The sequence below is a fragment of the Miscanthus floridulus genome, chromosome 2, assembly GCF_019320115.1.
Source record: "Miscanthus floridulus cultivar M001 chromosome 2, ASM1932011v1, whole genome shotgun sequence".
Classification (NCBI taxonomy): domain Eukaryota; kingdom Viridiplantae; phylum Streptophyta; class Magnoliopsida; order Poales; family Poaceae; genus Miscanthus; species Miscanthus floridulus.
Genome location: NC_089581.1, coordinates 115,450,019 through 115,469,391, shown reverse-complemented (window position 1 = coordinate 115,469,391; position 19,373 = coordinate 115,450,019). Strand labels below are relative to the sequence as shown.

The following is a 19,373-nucleotide window of genomic DNA, read 5'->3' as shown; positions in this document are numbered from 1 at the left end:
CAATTAAGGGTGGAAATATTATATTGACTGAAATGATGTCCCAGGGACTACGAATTCCATGGTCAAGGCAATATGCCAAGGAATTCGTAGCCCGTAACTAAAACATAGTACAATCGTTTGGAGTACACATATATGGCATATATATGCATGCACTCTATCACATATACAGACACCAAATGGTCTTCCAATATGTGACGAAAGGCAATATGACATATGGATTGTCGTTGATTATAATGGCCACCATTGTTGGGCTGTAGACTCACAAGGGCACCGCTGAGTTGGGCATGATGAAGAACCTGAGAAAAATGTTGCCACAAGGGTTACATATTAGATTAGATCAGGAAATCCTCTATGGTCCTACACATGGGTACCAATTCTGAGTAGCAGTCTTACAGGGGTCAGTGGCAAATTCAGTAGCAGATATGTTCAGTGCAGGATAGGAAGGTCATGTTAGGGGCATCAACTTAAAAGGCATGAACACGCATCAATGAAAAAATTCACTTGAAAGAAATACATATAAATATATAATAACTCATGAAAAAATGGAACTCATATTTATCCCTGTGCAAGCTAAACACGTGCAAAGATTCTGCTTCCCTGATATGCTGCGAGGCTATTGATACAGTACCATGTTCCAAGTTTATTAATGCATTGATATGCTGCTTATATTTACAATCTTCAAAAAGAACAATGTATATGCTATACAAATTCATACATAAGAAAGGAAAGTTCTTATGTGCAACTAAGGTTACCTATGTAGCTATCCATTGGCATCTCTGTCTCGATCGAACCTGTAGAAACATATAAAATCCATAGAGCGTGAAAACAAAACAGTTTATCGCCTTCAAAGCGCACAGGCTGGCTAGTGGATCGCTGTCACAATGGCAATGGACAGGGAACTGGTGGCACATATTATATAACTCTAAATCTATAGAGCAAAGTAAAAATGAGGTAAAATGCAGAGGGAAATAGCGCAAAGGCATGTTTAGAATGCCTCAAATGGTATGAACCTGATAGATGATGCCTATTCTTGAGCTGAAGCTCCAACTGTCTTTCATAGAGTTGTGATCTGGGTTGGCAAGAACGCACGAGGTCCACCGTCACAAGCAATTACTGCACTGTTCGGTATTTTCAAGTAAAATTTTCAGATATTCTATCAAAGGAAACCAACTGTGTGGTATATGGATCCGCTTCGTTTGCCAGGACTATATGTTCCGCTGCAACGATGGAAAGGCGATACATACCTGTTCAGTAAGAGGAACAGCAAAATGAAAGAAGCGACAGGAATTACTGTCTGTGTGTATGGAAAATTTATGCGATGAAAAAGGTGACATGGATCCTCCACATGTGCCTACTACCAGAGCATTTTTGTCAACCACACTTGAAAAATTGAGATATAACATGCAACCTGACAAATAAAAAGGAAACCGACTGGTTCACAAGATGCCATGTCCATATATATAGTATTCAACATTCAAGTTGGGAGCCCTTTGCTGCCAAAGAGCAATCAGAACAGTGTGTCCTCAGTATTATAATCAAGGTAATAACAATAAAAGAAGTTCTATAGAAAATAATCTACTAATTGCAGCAGAAAATATACCATATGATTTTTTTGAACAATATACCTTTGATCAACAAGATGCACATTGCAAAGTGGGTTTGGTCCTGCCTTGATCTTTTTGAGTCTTACATGAGTACAACTCGTCACAACACCAATTGTATTTGTATTTGTAGATACAACTTATATATGAAGCAACCAAAAGACAAATAGTTGTTAGGTAGAGCTTCAACATCGACATAGTTGGATATACACATAGAAAATTACAACTAAAGTAAACTAAAATTTGTAGAAGTATGTAGCAGAGTAAAGCAATAAGCATACTTATGGAAATGAGGCACCATGGTTTTGATCCTATATACCTTTGTATGGGCAATGAAGCTTATATCAGATAAGGGTGCTCAATAGTTGAGTTCTATGCGTGAGCATTGACAGCCTGAAAAAATTCGAAGCATGGTATAGAGTCCCTTCTTTTAGCTGGGGCATGGACACTGTTATGTATGCTTCCATTGCTGTATTATGTGAGAGCAGTAGTGCCTAGAAATTAGACGGCCTCAATAGATATAACATAATGAACACTTGGGCATTTCTCAGAAGTATCCTGAGTCCTGACAGCTAAATAGTTACCGATTGCATTGACAACAAAGAGAAATTTCTTTGGTCATGCATGCATAGCGTAACATGGTTTCCAAACAAAAGAAGCAAAGAGAAGGACCTTAATAGTGTGCCTTTGAGAATAAGGTGACTTACTTGAAACTGCTATTGAGGTTCACTAAGTCTGTTTGCAACAGCCTTGAGCTGCAATGGGAGAAAAAAAACTTGTTTTGGGATGATTGATGTGACCAGCAAAGTCTTGTCAAGACACATTGGTGAGTAACTCGACATCCCTTCAGCACCAATATTGAAACTGAAAGCAGGTTGCAGAAAATTAGATAGTACTAAATGAAATAGGGTATGTGTTGTTTGAGGCAACGAAGCAAACACATGGTGCGCGCTACGGTCGCGTTCTATGAGCAGCACCTGCAGGGAGGGCACTGCTCATGCATAGCGTCGAGCAGGCATGATACACGATCTGAAACACAAAGAGCAAGAAATATATACACCAATCCAAGAACAGATATATACATCCCAAGGCCGTGGACGAATGAAGGCACAGTTAGGCAGAGCCGTAGAGGGATGGGGATACAACCTGTGTATCGTCCTGGTTGGTAGGTAGTGCCGGAAACAAACGTGCAAGCCGCCGACGCCAGGGGATGCGGCGTGAGAGATGACGATGCGGTGATGGGCCCGCTGTGGCCCACGGCGGTGCAACAGGCAAGCAGAGGAGTCGAGGAGCGTGCGCGACCCATCCTCTGGCCGCCGCTCCCACCCCCACCTGACGTTGCGCACACTGGAGGCGTCAGCTGACCCGCGGAGCACTGACGCCCCTGCCCTTGATCGCTGTGCGCATCTGAGGAGGCGGCGGCAGCGGTTGGAGCAGGTGGGGCAACGGCGGCGGTGGAGAGAGCGGCTTTGACGGACGGAGAGGCCCGTCCAATTAAACGTAGCGAGACCAAACACACGCACGAGTCGGCTGCATACGATTGGTGAACAGTAACCAGATCGCTCTCAGCGCGCGGATTCTAGAGCTTCTGTGTTTAGTCGTAGGAATTTGAATTTTGGGGCTACTATAGCACGTTCATTTTTATTTGGTAAATAGTGTTCAAACATAGACTAACTAGGCTCAAAACGTTCGTCTCGTAATTTCCCACCAAACTGTGTAATTAGTTTTTCTTTTCGTCTACATTTAATGCTCCATGCACGGGCCGCAAACATTCGATGTGACAGGTACTGTAGCAACTTTTTGGAAATTGGGGTGGAACTAAACAAGGGCTCATGGCATTTCGTATGAATTTGATGTTTGTATAGTACCACTATTGCTTCTATACTTGACTTGATTTAGTGGTAGCATATGATATGTTTATGGACTTGTAAACCTAGTGTTTAATCTAGAAAATAAGCTCTAAGTGTTTAACTCAACATGGTACAAGATAACCCTTATTTGGAGGTGTGAAGAAGCTTGTCTTTGGATCAAACCGAGTTAAATGTCTTTGTCAAGTATTCTAGATTGAACCAAATTTGGGAAAATGATCCTCACCCCATTTATTGACATTGATAATCTCAACCTATCTACTTTTTAAACCTTTGTGGTCATTGATGACAAAGGGAGAGAAAAACAAAGATATTAGTATATGGGGAGAAAAACAAAGATATTAGTATACTACGATTATAAAAAGACAACAAAGAGGGAGAACTCGACATAGGGGGAGAAATATGACAAAGGAAAATAATCAATTAACGAGCACACAAGTAGGGGGCAAGCTCATAAACTTGTATGGTGCATTTGAATGTGCATTTCATATGTTTGCTTGTATGGCATAAGTTTAAATTTTAATATCCATGCTTGTGTGGTGTATGCTAGTTGTAGGTTTGAATGATGAAATGAAAATCTAGCATGCATAAGTTTATCTAGTGATTTCATTTCCAAGTGTTTCCTAGTGGTATCGAGCTAACTATGGTGCTAAGGATGGTATAATGGTGCACTTCGATTGGTATCACGCTTCAAAGGTCCATCTTTTATACCTTAGCATCATTTAGTAGACATTGTCTTCTATATCTCCTATCTAAGCATATGTGTAAGCTACAATCCAAACTCTTAGCACATATATAGGGGGAGCAATTGCTATCATTTGGGGTTCATGAAACTTGTTCATGTCCTTTTACACATGGTAAATATGCTTAGACAAGCAACATGGATTCAATTGAATTTCAATTCATATCTTTGTAAAAGGGTTGTCATCAATTATCAAAAAGGGGGAGATTGTAAGCTCTAGTTTGGTTTTGATGAATTGATAAAACCCTAAGTGCTAACCTAGTTTATCAAGTGATCATGAGATAGGTAGCACATTTCAAGTGATGAAGCAAATGAAGACCATGACATGATGATGGTGATGCCATGGTGATGATCAAGCGCTTGGACTTGAAAAGAAGAAAAAGAAAAATAAAAGGCTCAAGACAAAGGTATAAATGGTAGGAGCCATTTTGTTTTGGTGATCGAGACACTTAGTGAGTGTGATCACATTTAGGATCAATAGTCGTACTATTAAGAGGGGTGAAACTCGTATCGAAATGCGGTTTATCAAAGTGTCACTAGATGCTCTAACTTATTGCATATGCATTTATGATCTAGTGGAGTGCTAACATCCTTGAAAAAATTTATGAAAATATGCTAACACATGTGCATAAGGTGATACACTTGGTGATTGACACATTTGAGCAAGGGTTAGAAATTTCACTGGCGAAGTGTCCATCCGTAGAGTGTGGACAGTCCGACGGTGCCACTGGCGCCATAGACAGAAAAGACGAAGGTCACTGTAAGTGACCGGATGCTGGTCTCGGTTGGACCGGCGCGTCCGGTCAGTGGCAGTAGAGGGCACGCAGCGTCGGTCTCTAACCGAACGCTAGGTCACTTAGTGATAGGATGTGTCCGGTCCTCCTAACGTGGCAGCGCACAGGAGAGTCGCCGTGTGACCGGATGCTGGGTGTGTCTGGTCGAGCATGAAAAATTGTTTTTGGATGCTTACTGGTAAAAAAATCATTGTGTTCATCATTTGATTCTGAGGTGATTGATCTTCATTGGTATTCATTCTTGTGATTGATTGGCTCCTTCCTCGACACAACGGTATAAACAAATTGCTCACTCTCTTTACTTTACCGTAAATTAGTTGTCAAGCTCTTTAGTGTAGCTAGTTGTGAGAGTTTGTTAGTTTGGTTAGTGTGGCTCTTTAGTTAGCCTTTGAGAGCACATTAACTTAGTGTAGTGGCATAGCTTTTGTGTGGATAGAAACTATACAGAATAGAATTGTGGTAGGTGGCTTGCTATTTTAGTAGGCTAGCGCAACACTTGCTTCGCCTCATTATTTTCTAACCGATTTGTTAAGTATTGTTGTGGAAATTTTTAATAGGCTATTCATCCCCCCTCTAGCTAGTAGGACCTTTCAAGTGGTATCGGAGCCGAGGTCACCATGATTTGAGGCTTAACAACCTTTGGTGTAAAAATAGCTCAAATCAACAATACCAAGAAGCCACCCCAATTTGATGGGTCGAATTATCCCTATTGGAAAGCTAAGATGACAACTTATATCAAGTCAATCAATAGGAAGGTCCGGAAGGTGGTAGAAACAAAGATTGAGATTGAAGATGAAGAGGCTTCCACCACCGTTGAAGAAATACTACTTTAAAATAATAACATTGCTCTTAGTGCCATCCATGATGCTCTGGATGAGAGAACATTTGAGCAAATCAAGAATATTGAGAGAGCTCATGAGGCATGAAAGAAGTTGGAAGAATCATTTGATGACACTCAAGCCGTGAAGGGTGCAAAGGCATATATTCTTAAAGAGAAGTTTGTAAGCTTCAAGATGAAGGAGGATGAGAGTGTGTCGGAGATGTTCCATAGGCTTCAAGTGCTTGTCAATGATCTCAAAGCACTTGGAGAAGAGGTGAAGGACAAGGACTTCTCCTACAAGTTCTTGAGATGTTTACCTTCAAGATTTGGCACATTGGTCACTATTCTAGTAAGAAGTGGTTTAGACACCATGACACCAAACTAAGTGTTGGGAGATATAATGACCGATGATACATATAGAGATGATGATGAGAAGGAAGAAAAGAAGGAGAAGAAAGATGAGAAAAAGAAGAGTGTGGCATTCAAGACCACATCATCCAAGGGCAAGACTAAGCAAGAAACATCAAGTGAAGATGATGGCTCATGGGATAATGATGATGATGAGAAGGTGGCTCTCTTCGTCAAGAAATTTGTCAAGTTTATGATGAAGAAAGGGTACCGTGCTAGAAGAAAGAAATCTTCATCCAAGAACAAGGAAGAGTCAAGAAGGTGCTTCAAATATGGAAGCAAAGATTATCTTGTTGCTCAATGTCCATACAATAGCAACAATGATGATGACAACAAGAAGTACAAGAAGAAGGACAAGAAGGAAAAGAAGGAGAAGAAGGACAAGATGACCTTCAAGAAGAAGAAGGGTGGTTCATATGTGGTCACTTGGGATAGTGATGCCTCCTCAATTGATGATGATGATGGTGATGATGATAAGACCACCAAGAAGAAGGCACTTACAAGCATTGCTATCAATGAGAAGCCTTCTCTCTTCAACACTTCATCATGCTTCATGGCTAAGGCCACTAAGATACAAACTTATGATGATGAACATGGTAATGAAAATGATAGTGATAGTGATGATGATGAACCTACTAAAGATAAATTATTTGATATGCTAGAAGATGTTAAAGAATACTTTGACATTAAGAGAAGGAAATGTAAGAGCTTGAATAAGAAGATAAATGCCCTTAAGCAAGCCCTTGATGAGCTCAAAGCAACTCATGAGAGGCTAGAGGAAGCCCATAAGAAGCTTGGAAAGGCTCACAAAAAGCTTAAAAAGGCTCATTCTTCTTTGCTTAATGAGCAAGATAGAAAGAAGCATGTTGAGACTTATGATGTAGGTTTAACTTATGATATAATTGATGAATCATTATCTATGCCTATCATTGTTGCTCTCACTAACCCTTCTTGTAGTGCTTCTACTTCCACCTCATCTAGTAGTGATGGTTTCACTTGTGATACCTCACTAATAGTTGAGAATGAGAACCTCAAGAAGGAGGTCAATAAGCTCACTCACACCTTAGCTAAAGCCTATGATGGTGAGGACTGCTTGCTTATGTGCTTGGATAGCTAAAGAGCTTCTCTCTACAAAGAGGGATTGGGCTATACCCCAAAAAAAGGCAAGGCGACCTTTGCTCCTCACAAGACTAGTTTTGTGAAGAACAATGGTCGGTTTTACACTAATTATAAGCAAGTTGGTCATAAAAAGCATAAGTGCAAGAACAAGAGCAAAAATGCTAATGTATCCTCAATTAAGATTAATTCTTTCTATGTGCTTACTAAGGGTACAAATGGTGCGAAGGCTAAGTTCATTGGTAAACCATGGATGAGCTCAAAGAGGAAAGTCATTTGGGTACCAAAGAGCTTAGTAACTAACCTTCAAGGACCCAAACAAGTTTAGGTACCTAAAAAGAATTGATCTTCTTTTGTAAGTTAATTACAAAGCTGAAGGAAGGCATTGGGTTCTTGATAGTGGGTGCACTCAACACATGACCGGTGATGTAAGAATGTTCAACTCAATCAACACCAATGGGAATGATGGTTATGATAGTATTACATTTGGTGATAATGGCAAAGGCAAGGTCAAAAGGCTTGGTAAGATTGCAATATCCAATGACATGAGCATATCCAATGTGTTGCTAGTAGAGAGCTTGAACTTTAATTTGCTACCCGTGGCTCAATTGTGTGATCTTGGATTCAAATGCATATTTGGGGTAGATGATGTAGAGATCATAAGTGTAGATGGCTTTAATGTGATCTTCAAAGGCTTTAGATATGAGAATATATACTTGGTTGATTTCAATGCTAATGAAGCTAAATTATCTACATGCTTATTCACTAAGTCTAGCATGGGTTGGCTATGACATAGAAGGCTTGGTCATGTTGGAATAAAACAATTGAATAGATTGGTTCAGCATGACTTGGTTAGACGCTTGAAAGATGTTGTGTTTGAAAAGGATAAGCTTTGTAGCTCTTGTCAAGCCGGCAAATAAGTTGGAAACACCCATCCTAAGAAAAGCATGATGAGCACTAGTAAAGCATTTGAGTTATTGCACATGGATTTGTTTGAGCCAACACAATACACTAGCATCGGTGGTAATAAATATGGCTTTGTAATAGTGGATGATTATACTAGATACACATGGGTATTCTTTCTAGTGGATAAAAGTGATGTGTTTGCAATATTCAAATCATTTGTCAAGGACATTCACAATGAGTTTGAAACAACCATCAAGAGAGTTAGAAGTGACAATGGTAATGAGTTCAAGAACACTAGAATTGATGAGTTGTGTGATGAATTTAGAATTAGACATCAATTCTCGGTCAAGTACACTCCACAATCAAATAGCTTTGTTGAGAGGAAAAATAGAATACTCATTGATATGGTAAGGTCTATGCTATTTTAGTAGGTGTTTGCTATTTTATGGTAGGTGTTTGCTATTTTAGTAGGCTAGCGCAATACTTGCTTCGCCTCATAATTGTCTAACCGGTTTGTTAAGTGCTGTTGTAGAAATTTTTAATAGGCTATTCATCCTCCTCTATCCATTAGGACCTTTCACTATGGTTTTGGCTTGCTGAAAGAATCTTTTTCAATATTGAAGTTGTTTCTTTTATAAGAATATTGAAGTTGTTAAATAACCAAAACTTGTCCTATAACATGTCTGCCTTGGTGCACACCGGCAGGATTGCAGCTGGAGATGGCAGAGATGCCCTTGCCATATCGGACACGGAAGTTAACGGTGTTGCACCCAAAATCAAGTCGATTTCACGCTCACTTTTATCAACAAGAAGAAAATAAGAAAACGTTTGACGACTAGTCGACCACTGAATACCCAACCTTAGACGAAGGCTCTGCATAAGATGATGAATGTGGTCCACTTGAGGCCACATGTTTTGCCTCTGTCTACAATAATTCTATTCAATGGTCAATGGTGAATGGTAATCTAAAGGGAAACACTACTGTGGAATTGCTCTTCTTTACAGAAAGGATCATGCTCTGTATTTCAAGACCATATACAGGTGAGCTATGTATTTTCTCTGCACCACATTTTCTTCGTTAGTGTCGGCAAGTGAAGACAAACTAGACGGATTCCCCGCGCATTGCTGCGGGATTTAGAGGTGAAATTTCAGGGTAAAGGATGCAAATACTAATGAGTAGATTATTCTATAGAACTTTCCTCAAAATGTAATATTCTTCTAGGCATGCATTAAAGATGATTTAGTATATTTATTGAATATATATTACAGTAAAAGGTAGGATTTTTGTATCTTAAATATTCTTTTGGACATAGTCCTTGAGGACTCAAGTTCTGCAGCAAATCATTGCTTCTTCTTTATTAAATAATTGAGTAGGTATACCCTATTGGTATTGGGTATTTGCATGACGTATTTGTAATGTGAAATTTAGGTATACATATTCTTCAATGCATTGTAGCTCATGCATCTTCTCAAAACAACATATAGAGAAGAAAGTTACAGAAGAAAAAATAAATCTAATACAAAGAACAATATATATACTCTTACAGTCTTACATCATAATCTGCCGCCTAATATACATAAGGAAAATGGCATAACAATTCCAATTTGCCCCTAGAGTGCTTGCAAATTGGGCATGTCTTTTGATTCACCTAGGTGTACTACCATACTGTGCCTAGCAGGGTTGTATTCACAATTTACATTTCCTCGTGCATATCCAAAACCACAAAGGGATGGTATGTATAAGCATGAAACTATGAAAGATAGTATATACCTGGATAAAGGCAAGCTTACCTCTGCGGATAGACGGAATTGCTGGTAATGGAGAAGGCCATCACTGACCGAACTTCTGAGACTAAGAACGCCCCGATTAATTAATATATATTGGGAGTAGAGGACCATGCAAACAGCTGCCCTGAAATATGGCTGCGCATGTGCGATGATGAAGCGAGCGTGAAGACTGAAGAGAGACGATCATGCATATCGGCCTGTTGACTACCTGTGTGATTCTCTTTGGCTCTTGGCTATAAATAGGCCATCATCATGGGTTACAGGCCGGATGGCACCGGGTCCCGCGGAGAGTAGGGCATGCTTTTAATCGCCGCTGCTGCCGACCCATGGGAGGAGATCAACTGCTTCTTGACTCCTTAGTGCATGCTTACTGCTGCTGCTTCCGTTGCATGCATGCATGGGACTATGGGAGAGGAGATGAATTGCTTCTGGACTCCTCGGCTGAACAATAATGCCTGCTGTTGCATTGCGAGGTACTGAAAAGTCTGGTAACTGACAAACCACTTTGGAACGCTGTCGGATGAGATAAATCTTATAGTGGGGTTTTGCTTCATAAGAGTTATCGGTTGTAGAGGGACCAGTCCAGTGTTCTGCTATATGCATCAAGGAGGGCCCCAGGTAGGAAAGAAGTATATACCATACGTATAGCTTATATACCTAATTGGTACACATTTTAAGCACGGGCCCAGAATTCAGGTTTGGTTTTGCAAAGGAGCATCTGATTACGTTTCACTGTAGCAGGAGCAGTGTCCGCATCTGCAGGAAGCTAGATTCTCTAGATCAAGAACAGCCCTCCTATCATACTGATCCAGTACACAAGACGTGAAGTTTAACACATTTTCCAAACAAAAAAGAGAAAAATTTTCTTCACCAGTTACTACCGTCTGCATAATAAGAGACGAAGTTTGACAACTAATAGTAGTAAACCTAAAAAATACCAAAAAGCACAATGTTTACTTTATCAGTTGGTGTCTTGCTTTAAGCAATGCGGCTTGCAGAGTAAATTGTGATTTGTAGTGAAATTGATCCAACTTTGAAGGCCAAACTAAGCACCACTTGCATTGCATCTGGGGGTTTCATGCCATTCATAGAGCTGAACAGTTAGAAACTGAAGCTGATCATTCGTCTTTATTTATAGTAGTTCAGATTTCAGTTTATGTGCAGTGCGTCACAGTATCCGAAACCGGTGCTTGTGATGGAGCTCTGAATCTAATGATTGATGCTCCTGTGCTGCCTGTGACGATGAGGAAGGTGCCAAGGAGCAACCATGCAGATGCATGCTTCGTCAACAGTTTAGCTTCAAGGGAGTTTGTCCTCGTCTTTAAGCTCAGCCGCTTTCGGCACAATCTATCTCGGCATCAGTCCAAATGATGCACCAGCGAAGATTTCGTTTGTGCAAATCACATCTCTGAAATTTCGCAGTGCTACTGTTGAGATTATTGGTGATTAGCAAAATGATCCAAGATGCGAGCTACCACAAAAAGGACTTTTGTCCAATTGGTGTGCCGAAATGCTATGCCTGAGTATGGTATTGCAGGAAAGAACCTATTTTTACTTGGATCATAAGGAAGGAGCGGTAAAATTAATTTGGTTTATTCTTTGCTGTTTGTGGGTAGTAAACCGAAAGTGTGGTGGAATACTTGGCCACCATTGGAAGAATAAAAGCAAGAAACATGTCGGATCTGGCAGCAAATTTAACTGTTGCATGCTTGGATTTCAACACCGGACTAAACAGTGTACAACGCACATCTGTATCTGTCGACAGTATCCACATCTCTTTGCATTTACTTTTGGAGCCAAAATCATGTCCACTCTTAGTACGCCTCACTTGTTCATCCTGGGTCCCAAACCTCCAAAGTTTGTCCCCACTCTTCTCTGCTTAAAAATCAATTCCCATCAACCTATTCCTACTCTGTAAGACCAACACCTTACAACAGGCCTGATCTCATTCTCAGTTCTCACCTATAAAACCTCTTGCAGAACTGAAAATTAGCAACTCATCACACGCACCACACTAGATCACTCACTCACTGGACACATTCACCACGATCACCAAGTCATCTCCCAGATGGCAAGGCCTTGTGATCTTCCGGTGCAGCAACAGCAAGCAGCTGCTCTTCTGCTAGCATGCACGCTTGCTCTGCTCGCGGTGCAGCTGCAGCCCTGCAGAGCCCAGCAGCAGCAGCCTCCGTCGCCGGGCTACTACCCCAGCAGCATGTTCAGGCCGCTGGGCTTCTCCGAGGCGTACCGCACGCTGTGGGGCTCGCAGCACCAGACGCTGTCGCCGGATGGCAAGTCCCTGACGCTCTGGATGGACAGCAGCTCGGGCAGCGGGTTCAAGTCCGCGCGGGCGTACCGGAACGGCTACTTCGGCGCGTCCGTCAGGGTGCAGCCGGGGTATACCGCCGGCGTCAACACCGCCTTCTACGTGAGTGAGAGTGATGGATGGGTGGTATTGTTAGATCTCTATAAGAAATGCATGCAACAGATGCTCTGCTGGTGCTGATGCAATGCATGGCTGCTGCAGCTGTCGAACAGCGAGGAGTACCCGGGGCACCACGACGAGATCGACATGGAGATGCTGGGGACGGTGCCGGGGGAGCCGTACACGCTGCAGACCAACGTGTACGTGCGCGGCAGCGGCGACGGCACCATCGTCGGCCGGGAGATGAGGTTCCACCTCTGGTTCGACCCCACCACCGACTTCCACCACTACGCCATCATCTGGAACCCCGACCAGATCCTGTGAGTCTCCGTACGTCTCCCCTGCGTGCAGGGCTTTGTTACTAGCTGCCTGCCCGGCCAGTCACATGACACGAGCTGCGTCTGCACGCAGGTTCCTGGTGGACGACGTGCCGATCAGGCGGTACGAGAGGAAGACGGAGGCCACGTTCCCTGACCGGGAGATGTGGGCGTACGGCTCCATCTGGGACGCCTCCGACTGGGCCACCGACGGCGGCCGCTACCGCGCTGACTACCGGTACCAGCCGTTCGTGTCGCGGTTCGCCGGCCTCAAGATCGGCGGGTGCGCCGCTGACGCGTCCACGGGCTGCCAACCAGTGCCGGCGTCGGGGACGGCGGCGCTCATCAAGCAGCAGGAGGCCGCCATGCGGTGGGCGCAGCGGAACTCCATGGTGTATTACTACTGCCTCGACGCGTCCAGGGACCACGCGCTCTACCCCGAGTGCTGAAACGCTGCAACACTGCTACACCTACAGTAACGAGCTGTTAGGGTCGCACAGCACAGCGTTATGCAACTGTGAGCAACTCGCAATCCAAACGCACATTTGATTATAACTTGGAAGAAGAAAAACGATCCAATCTGATAGAATTATCATTATCAAGTTATGTTATGAAAAAATGAAATTATAATTCCGTCGAAAGAACACCAAGGTATAGAAAGAACAAGTGAAATGAATACCAAGGTCCAGACTCCGTACAGCGATTCATCACCATAGGCAAACAGATGCTGATTGCCTCCGCAGGGAATGATTGCAGACTTCGACATTCGCAACTCACTTACGCTACCACTGCAGATATGGTCCTTGAGTCCTTGACAAAGGATGTGGTGGTGGTCCTCCTGAGGAGTGTGTGGCATCCTAGCTTTCCTGAACCAGTGAGTGCCGGTGATTGTGTAGCCGCTTGAGGTGTGGCACTATCATCTGGCAGCTCAACTTTCGGGCGATACGAAGCCACCAGGAGATCACTTGATGGAGAGGTGCACGCAAGAGATATGCAGACTCCTTGGTTTTCCACCCCGCTTACCAAGCTTGGCCTGAAAAAAGAGCCCAAACTCATGGGAACTACAAATAACCAAATCCTAATTTCAAAGACCATGAGAAGCACATCAATAGGAACTGACGAACTGGGTACAGCATACCTGTTTTCGCTGACATCCCAAACGCAGGGTCCTATAGAAGAAGCAGAAAAAAGCTTTCTGGAACCACTGTCATCTACAGCACAGTGTATTGTATGAACTGGGTGTGTCGATAGACCCATGCTAGAATACAAAGGTGCTGAAGTTTGACGAATATCAAAGACCAATAGCATGCCATTCTGAAAAAAATAATAAAAAAAGAATATCCATTGAACCCTCCAAAGAGCGCCAAAAGCTTAGAAGAATCACAAGGCATTCCAAAAAATAAACCTGTAATCCAGCATAAATATGAGTTGAAGTAGTATAATCCCCTGAACAGGACCAACCAGGAGCCTGCAAGACGTCACAATACAGAAGATTAGCAGGTCAGCATAAACAATTTCACATTTTTACTGGTTCACTTACTCCTACTTAAGCAGCTCTTAACTATTCAGTACCTTAAAATCAATTTAAGAAAAAAGTATACATGTCTCTGTCAAAAAACAAGTGCTCTGATTACCAAGCACTTGTTGATCTTCTTAAAATTAAAATACATAATGTAGTGAATGTATAGTGATCGTTTTTTTCAATATCCAAGAGCTGGAGCTACTACAAGAGAACAAATAGAAATGGAACAGACTTGCTCATACCTAGTTCTAAGTAATAGAAAAGACAATATATACTTTTGGTAGCATGAAGAGCATAAAAATAGCTGCAAGTTTTGTGAAATTGCAAGGTCGAAGAATTACCGGTAGATCATATTGAAGGACAACATTGTTGGTGGCCACGCTGGGATATAAAACATGCGAACAAAGGTCAGAGATTGGAGTAAATGTAGCCAAGAAACCAGTGAAGAATAAAACTTGCACACTTTCTTTACAGACCTGAAAAGAGACAACTTCCTGCCCAGTGATGCAAAAACAACATCACCCCCAGGCAGCACACAGATATCCCTAATAGCTTTAGTATCAGGTGGGAGGTAGATCTTCTCCATTCCATGTCTATGAAAATGTTGATCTGTTGAAATTAAGAATTGATTTGCGAAAGGTGAATAATCAACAAAAGATTACTGTAAAAATTATTACTTACCTGAAGTCATTAAGCAAAAGCTTCTATTAAGACTTGCACCTTTGTAAGGATGTGTTCAGCACCAACTCCATGTGCCCTTCCCGAAGTGAATATAATCTTACTGGATGCGTCTATACCCATGACTCGAGCTCCATCAACCAAAACCTCATTCTACAAAACATGCTGCAATTGTGAGTTGGTGAATGACAAAGTTCCTTCATAACTCTACTGCTATAGTGATGCTGCTGTTCCACTGACTGTATGATTGAAGTTGGCATGGTAAGAGGCACATGCTTCATAAGTAATAGTAACCATTAAACAACTATAGTTACATTAGGCCACTGAAATCTCTAGTTTGGTTTTGGTGAATTGATGAAACCCTAAGTACTAACCTAGTTTATCAAGTGATCATGACATAGGTAGCACATTCCAAGTGACGAAGCAAATGAAGATCATGACATGATGATGGTAATGATCAAGTGCTTGGACTTAAAAAGAAGAAAGAGAAAAACAAAAAGCTCAAGACAAAGGTATAAATGGTAGGAGCTATTTTGTTTTGGTGATCAAGACACTTAGAGAGTATGATCACATTTAGGTTTGATAGCCGTACTATTAAGAGGGGTGAAACTCATATCAAAATACGGTTATCAAAGTACCACTAGATGCTCTAACTCATTGCATATGCATTTAGGATCTAGTGGAGTGCTAACACCCTTGAAAATGTTTGTGAAAATATGCTAACACACATGTGCACAAGATGATACACTTGGTGGTTGGTACATTTGAGCAAGGGTTAGAAACTTCACCGGTGGAGTGTCCGCCCGTAGAGTGCGGACAGTCCGACAGTGCCTCCGGCGCCCTATACAGAAAAGACGAAGGTCACTGGAAGTGACCGGACGCTGGCCTCGGTTGGACCGGCGCGTCCGGTCAGTAGAAGCTACAAAGACGCTGGCGTTGGTCTCTGACCGGACGCTGGGTCACTTAGTGACCGGACGCTGGAGGGCTGCGTCCGGTCCTGCTGACGTGGCAGTGCACAGAGGAGATGCCGAGTGACCGGACACTGAGTGAGTCCGATCGAGCATGACCGGACGCGTCCGGACGTGTAAAATCGTTTCTAGATGCTTACTGAAAACGACCGGACGCTAAGGTCCAGCGTCCGGTCACTTTGAGCTGCTGCGTCCGGTCATCACTTGACCGTTGGAATCAAACGCTCAGTATTTGAAGAGAGGGGACACGTGGCACGCATTGCGTGACCGGACGCTGAGGTCCAGCGTCCGGTCGATATGACCGGAGCGTCAGGTCACCCCATGTTGTGCCCAGTGAAGGAGTACAACGGCTCTATTTCGTGGGGGCTTCTATTTAAGCCCCATGGCCGACTCTAGCTCACTCTCTTGGCCATTTACATTGACATAGCAACCTTGTGAGCTTAGCCAAAACCCTCCCACTCATCTCCATCATTGATTTATTATCTTTGTGAGAATGGAAGAGAATCTAAGTGCATTGCTTAAGTGTTTACATCTAGAGGCACTTGGTGTTCGTGTTTCGTTGCGGGATTCACTTGTTACTCTTGGTAGTTGTCATCACCTAGACGGCTTGGAGCAGCGAGGATCGTCGAGTGGAGGTTAGTGATTGTCCCCGGCTCCGATCATAGTGATTGTGAGGGGTTTTTGACCTTTCCCCGGCGGAGAGTCAAAAGGTACTCTAGTGGATTGCTCGTGGCTTGTGTGATCCTCATCTTGTGTTGGTTGTGCGGCACCCTATTGAGGGTTTGGCGTGTGATGCCAATTAGCGCGTGAACCTCAAAGTGAGTGAATCGTCACAACGAGGACTAACTTGCCGGCAAGTAAATGAACCTCGGTAAAAAATCATTGTGTCATCATTTGATTCCGAGGTGATTGGTGTTCATTGTTATTCATTCTTGTGATTGATTGGCTCCTTCCTTGACACGGCGGTATAACCTTCTTGCTCACTCTCTTTACTTTACCGCAAATTAGTTGTCAAGCTCTTTAGTGTAGCTACTTGTGAGAGCTTGTTAGTTTGGTTAGTGTAACTCTTTAGTTAGCTTTTGAGAGCACACTAATTTAATGTAGTGTCATAGCTATTGTGTGGATAGAAACTATATAAACTAAAATTGTGGTAGGTGGCTTGCTTTTTAGTAGGCTAGCTCAACACTTGCTTCGCCTCATAATTGTTTAACCGGTTTGTTAAGTGTTGTTATAGAAATTTTTAATAGGCTATTCACCCCCCCCCCTCCTAGCCATTAGGACCTTTCAGCCACATAATCAAATGGAATTAGAAAGAGGGAATCAGACAACACTGAAAACAGACCTGGAGAGCAAAACTTGACAGATTGTTGTGATCAATGTTCTTTGTAAGTGAGGCAATTGGCTCTGCCCCTGGTATTCCATCTGATGACTGCTCTGTCACTTTCTTCACAGTTGATTGTAAACATGTTAACATTAAAGCTTCTATTACAATGATTAATCGTTAAAATTTGAGTGATACTAGTGCTTACCTGTCTCTTTGAGCTTGATTCATATATTATATTTTGTTGCAACATAATTATCCTCTGCAGGTGATATTAGGAAACATAAAGGATTGAACACGAAACTCTACTAAGCGTGTAGGGTTTATGAACAGAAAGTATTGCTCAATTTAATTTGTAACAAAATACATCAGAAGGAGTCACCCATGTTTCCTTAGAAAAATTGGTCAATTCAGTTACTGAGACAATATTTCATTTTTGCAGGTACCTTATACTCTTTTATCTCCTCAAGTAATTTTGCTTGCTGCATGGAAACATAAAGAAAGCATAAGCTTTGGGAATAGGATATGCAATTTGTATCAATTGCTCCGGGACAGAATGACCCTAATGCCAGCTTAAAGTGGAAACATAGATTGTACAAAAGAGGGTGCTTACTTGCTTCTCAAGAGATTCATTTTTCTCTCTCAAGGACAATACTTGCTGCATAAATCAAACAAGCATCACTAGATGGCCACAACTCAAATACCTCCAAGGAAAGCAAAGAAGCATAACTAACCTTTTCAAGATCATTACTGGGAACAGCAATCTCTGGTACATATGGGTTGATGATGTTGTTCTGTGTATATCTCTTGCCACACTGAGGACACTGAGTAAGTATAAACAATGAATCTGATCAATCAGAAGGATCCCCAAAACAACACTATTATTCTGAGCTCAATAGTCAGCATACCGGTGCCTTTTTCTTGCCGTACTGCAATAATCATGTCTCTAAGCAATGTCTGCCATAGACATGCCCACAAGGGATGCAACTAGACGTGGAATATCACACAGTTAGCAATTTAAGATCCTCCACTCAGAATGATATGAATATAAGCAGGTATATAGGCCAATAAATCAGCAAAATCCTAACGAATGAATGAAAGATAAGTTGTCTTTGCATCACTAGCAATTTTCTAGGTGCCCTAATGATAAGAAAATAATAATAAAATCCATGGCCCTTCACATGCTTCATGCCTATATCCCCTATAAATCACTAGGCTAGCGGACTAATGGAACCAGGACCATTCGCTTGCATACTATTTAGACGATAACCCCTTTTCTAGCATAGCAATACAAGTACAAATCAGGCTCAAAAAAATACAAGTACAAATCATAAAATTAAAGCTATTTCTCTTTGCACACAATTTGTAGCGTTTTATGAAAGTGACATGCTCAAGTAATCTCCAGCGAATTAGTGCAGTTATATTCAGATCCAGAGACTTCTAAACACATAGCAATTGTGCACTCCTAGAGATTAACCCATACAACACCCAATTACAGTGCTCATGAATCAAAAGGGTCACCATCTAAAACATAAACAGCGACTGGTTAGAAACCATAGTAAGCTGATTCCGAAATTCATAGTTTCAGCCAACCCACACCACACCGGTACTAGATCAGCGAATTATTAGAAGTTGTGAACCACGCGAGACAAGGAGCTGGTCCGCAAATCCTCAAAATCACTGAAATATACAATTCATCCTCACCTCACGCGATGCGCGCCATCGGCGGTCCACGGGACCATACAAATGGGGCAGCTGGGAAGGCACGGGTCCTCCGCCTCGCCTTCGCTCTCCGCCGCCTTATCCTCGGTGGCCGAGCCGCCCCGGCCCCTCGAACCTTCACCGGGTCCCTCGCTCCCCTCCTCCTCCTCCTCATCGCTCCCTTCCTCACCCGAGCCGGACGAGCTCACTTGTACAACCGGGGCAGCGGCCGGCCGCGGCCGCCTGCCCCGGGAGCCCGACCCCGACGGCATCGGGTCGGGTGGCCGAGCTTCGCCGCGACCGGATTGGAGAGCGGCAGGTGAATGAATTGGGGAAATTTTTTTCTGAAGCGCCGGTCGGTGAGCGGGCAACGAAAAGGTTGGCGCGCACGAGTCGGA

At 42.7% G+C, this 19,373-nt stretch overlaps 1 protein-coding gene, 1 long non-coding RNA gene and 1 pseudogene across 4 annotated transcripts; 1 reads left to right on the top strand and 2 right to left on the bottom strand.

Annotated features, from left to right (window-relative positions):
* Nucleotides 1-3: 3 nt before the first annotated feature.
* On the bottom strand, nt 4-2,664 carry LOC136528201 (uncharacterized). 3 transcript variants are annotated; one of them, XR_010777001.1, is made up of 4 exons: nt 1,921-2,664; nt 1,626-1,740; nt 1,011-1,244; nt 4-296 (listed from the first exon to the last, which is right to left on the bottom strand). It is a non-coding gene; the product is annotated as an uncharacterized lncRNA (long non-coding RNA). The 3 variants fall into 3 exon arrangements; XR_010777000.1 differs by having other exon boundaries at nt 1,626-2,070; nt 2,309-2,664; XR_010776998.1 differs by having other exon boundaries at nt 1,626-2,664.
* Nucleotides 2,665-11,870: 9,206 nt separating this feature from the next.
* On the top strand, nt 11,871-13,349 carry LOC136528175 (xyloglucan endotransglucosylase/hydrolase protein 31-like). Its single transcript, XM_066521105.1, has 3 exons — nt 11,871-12,471; nt 12,571-12,788; nt 12,880-13,349. Exons 1-3 carry the CDS (start codon nt 12,112-12,114, stop codon nt 13,232-13,234), a joined length of 933 nt encoding a protein of 310 aa, XP_066377202.1. The 5' UTR covers nt 11,871-12,111; the 3' UTR covers nt 13,235-13,349.
* Nucleotides 13,277-19,331, bottom strand: LOC136528193 (uncharacterized; annotated as a pseudogene).
* Nucleotides 19,332-19,373: the final 42 nt, after the last annotated feature.

Coding starts and splice junctions, on each gene's coding strand:
- LOC136528175 (XM_066521105.1), top strand. CDS start 12,112: ATGGCAAGGCCTTGTGATCTTCCGGTGCAGCAACAGCAAGCAGCTGCT. Junction 12,472..12,570: donor GCGTCAACACCGCCTTCTAC/GTGAGTGAGAGT, acceptor TGGCTGCTGCAG/CTGTCGAACAGCGAGGAGTA. Junction 12,789..12,879: donor TGGAACCCCGACCAGATCCT/GTGAGTCTCCGT, acceptor GTCTGCACGCAG/GTTCCTGGTGGACGACGTGC.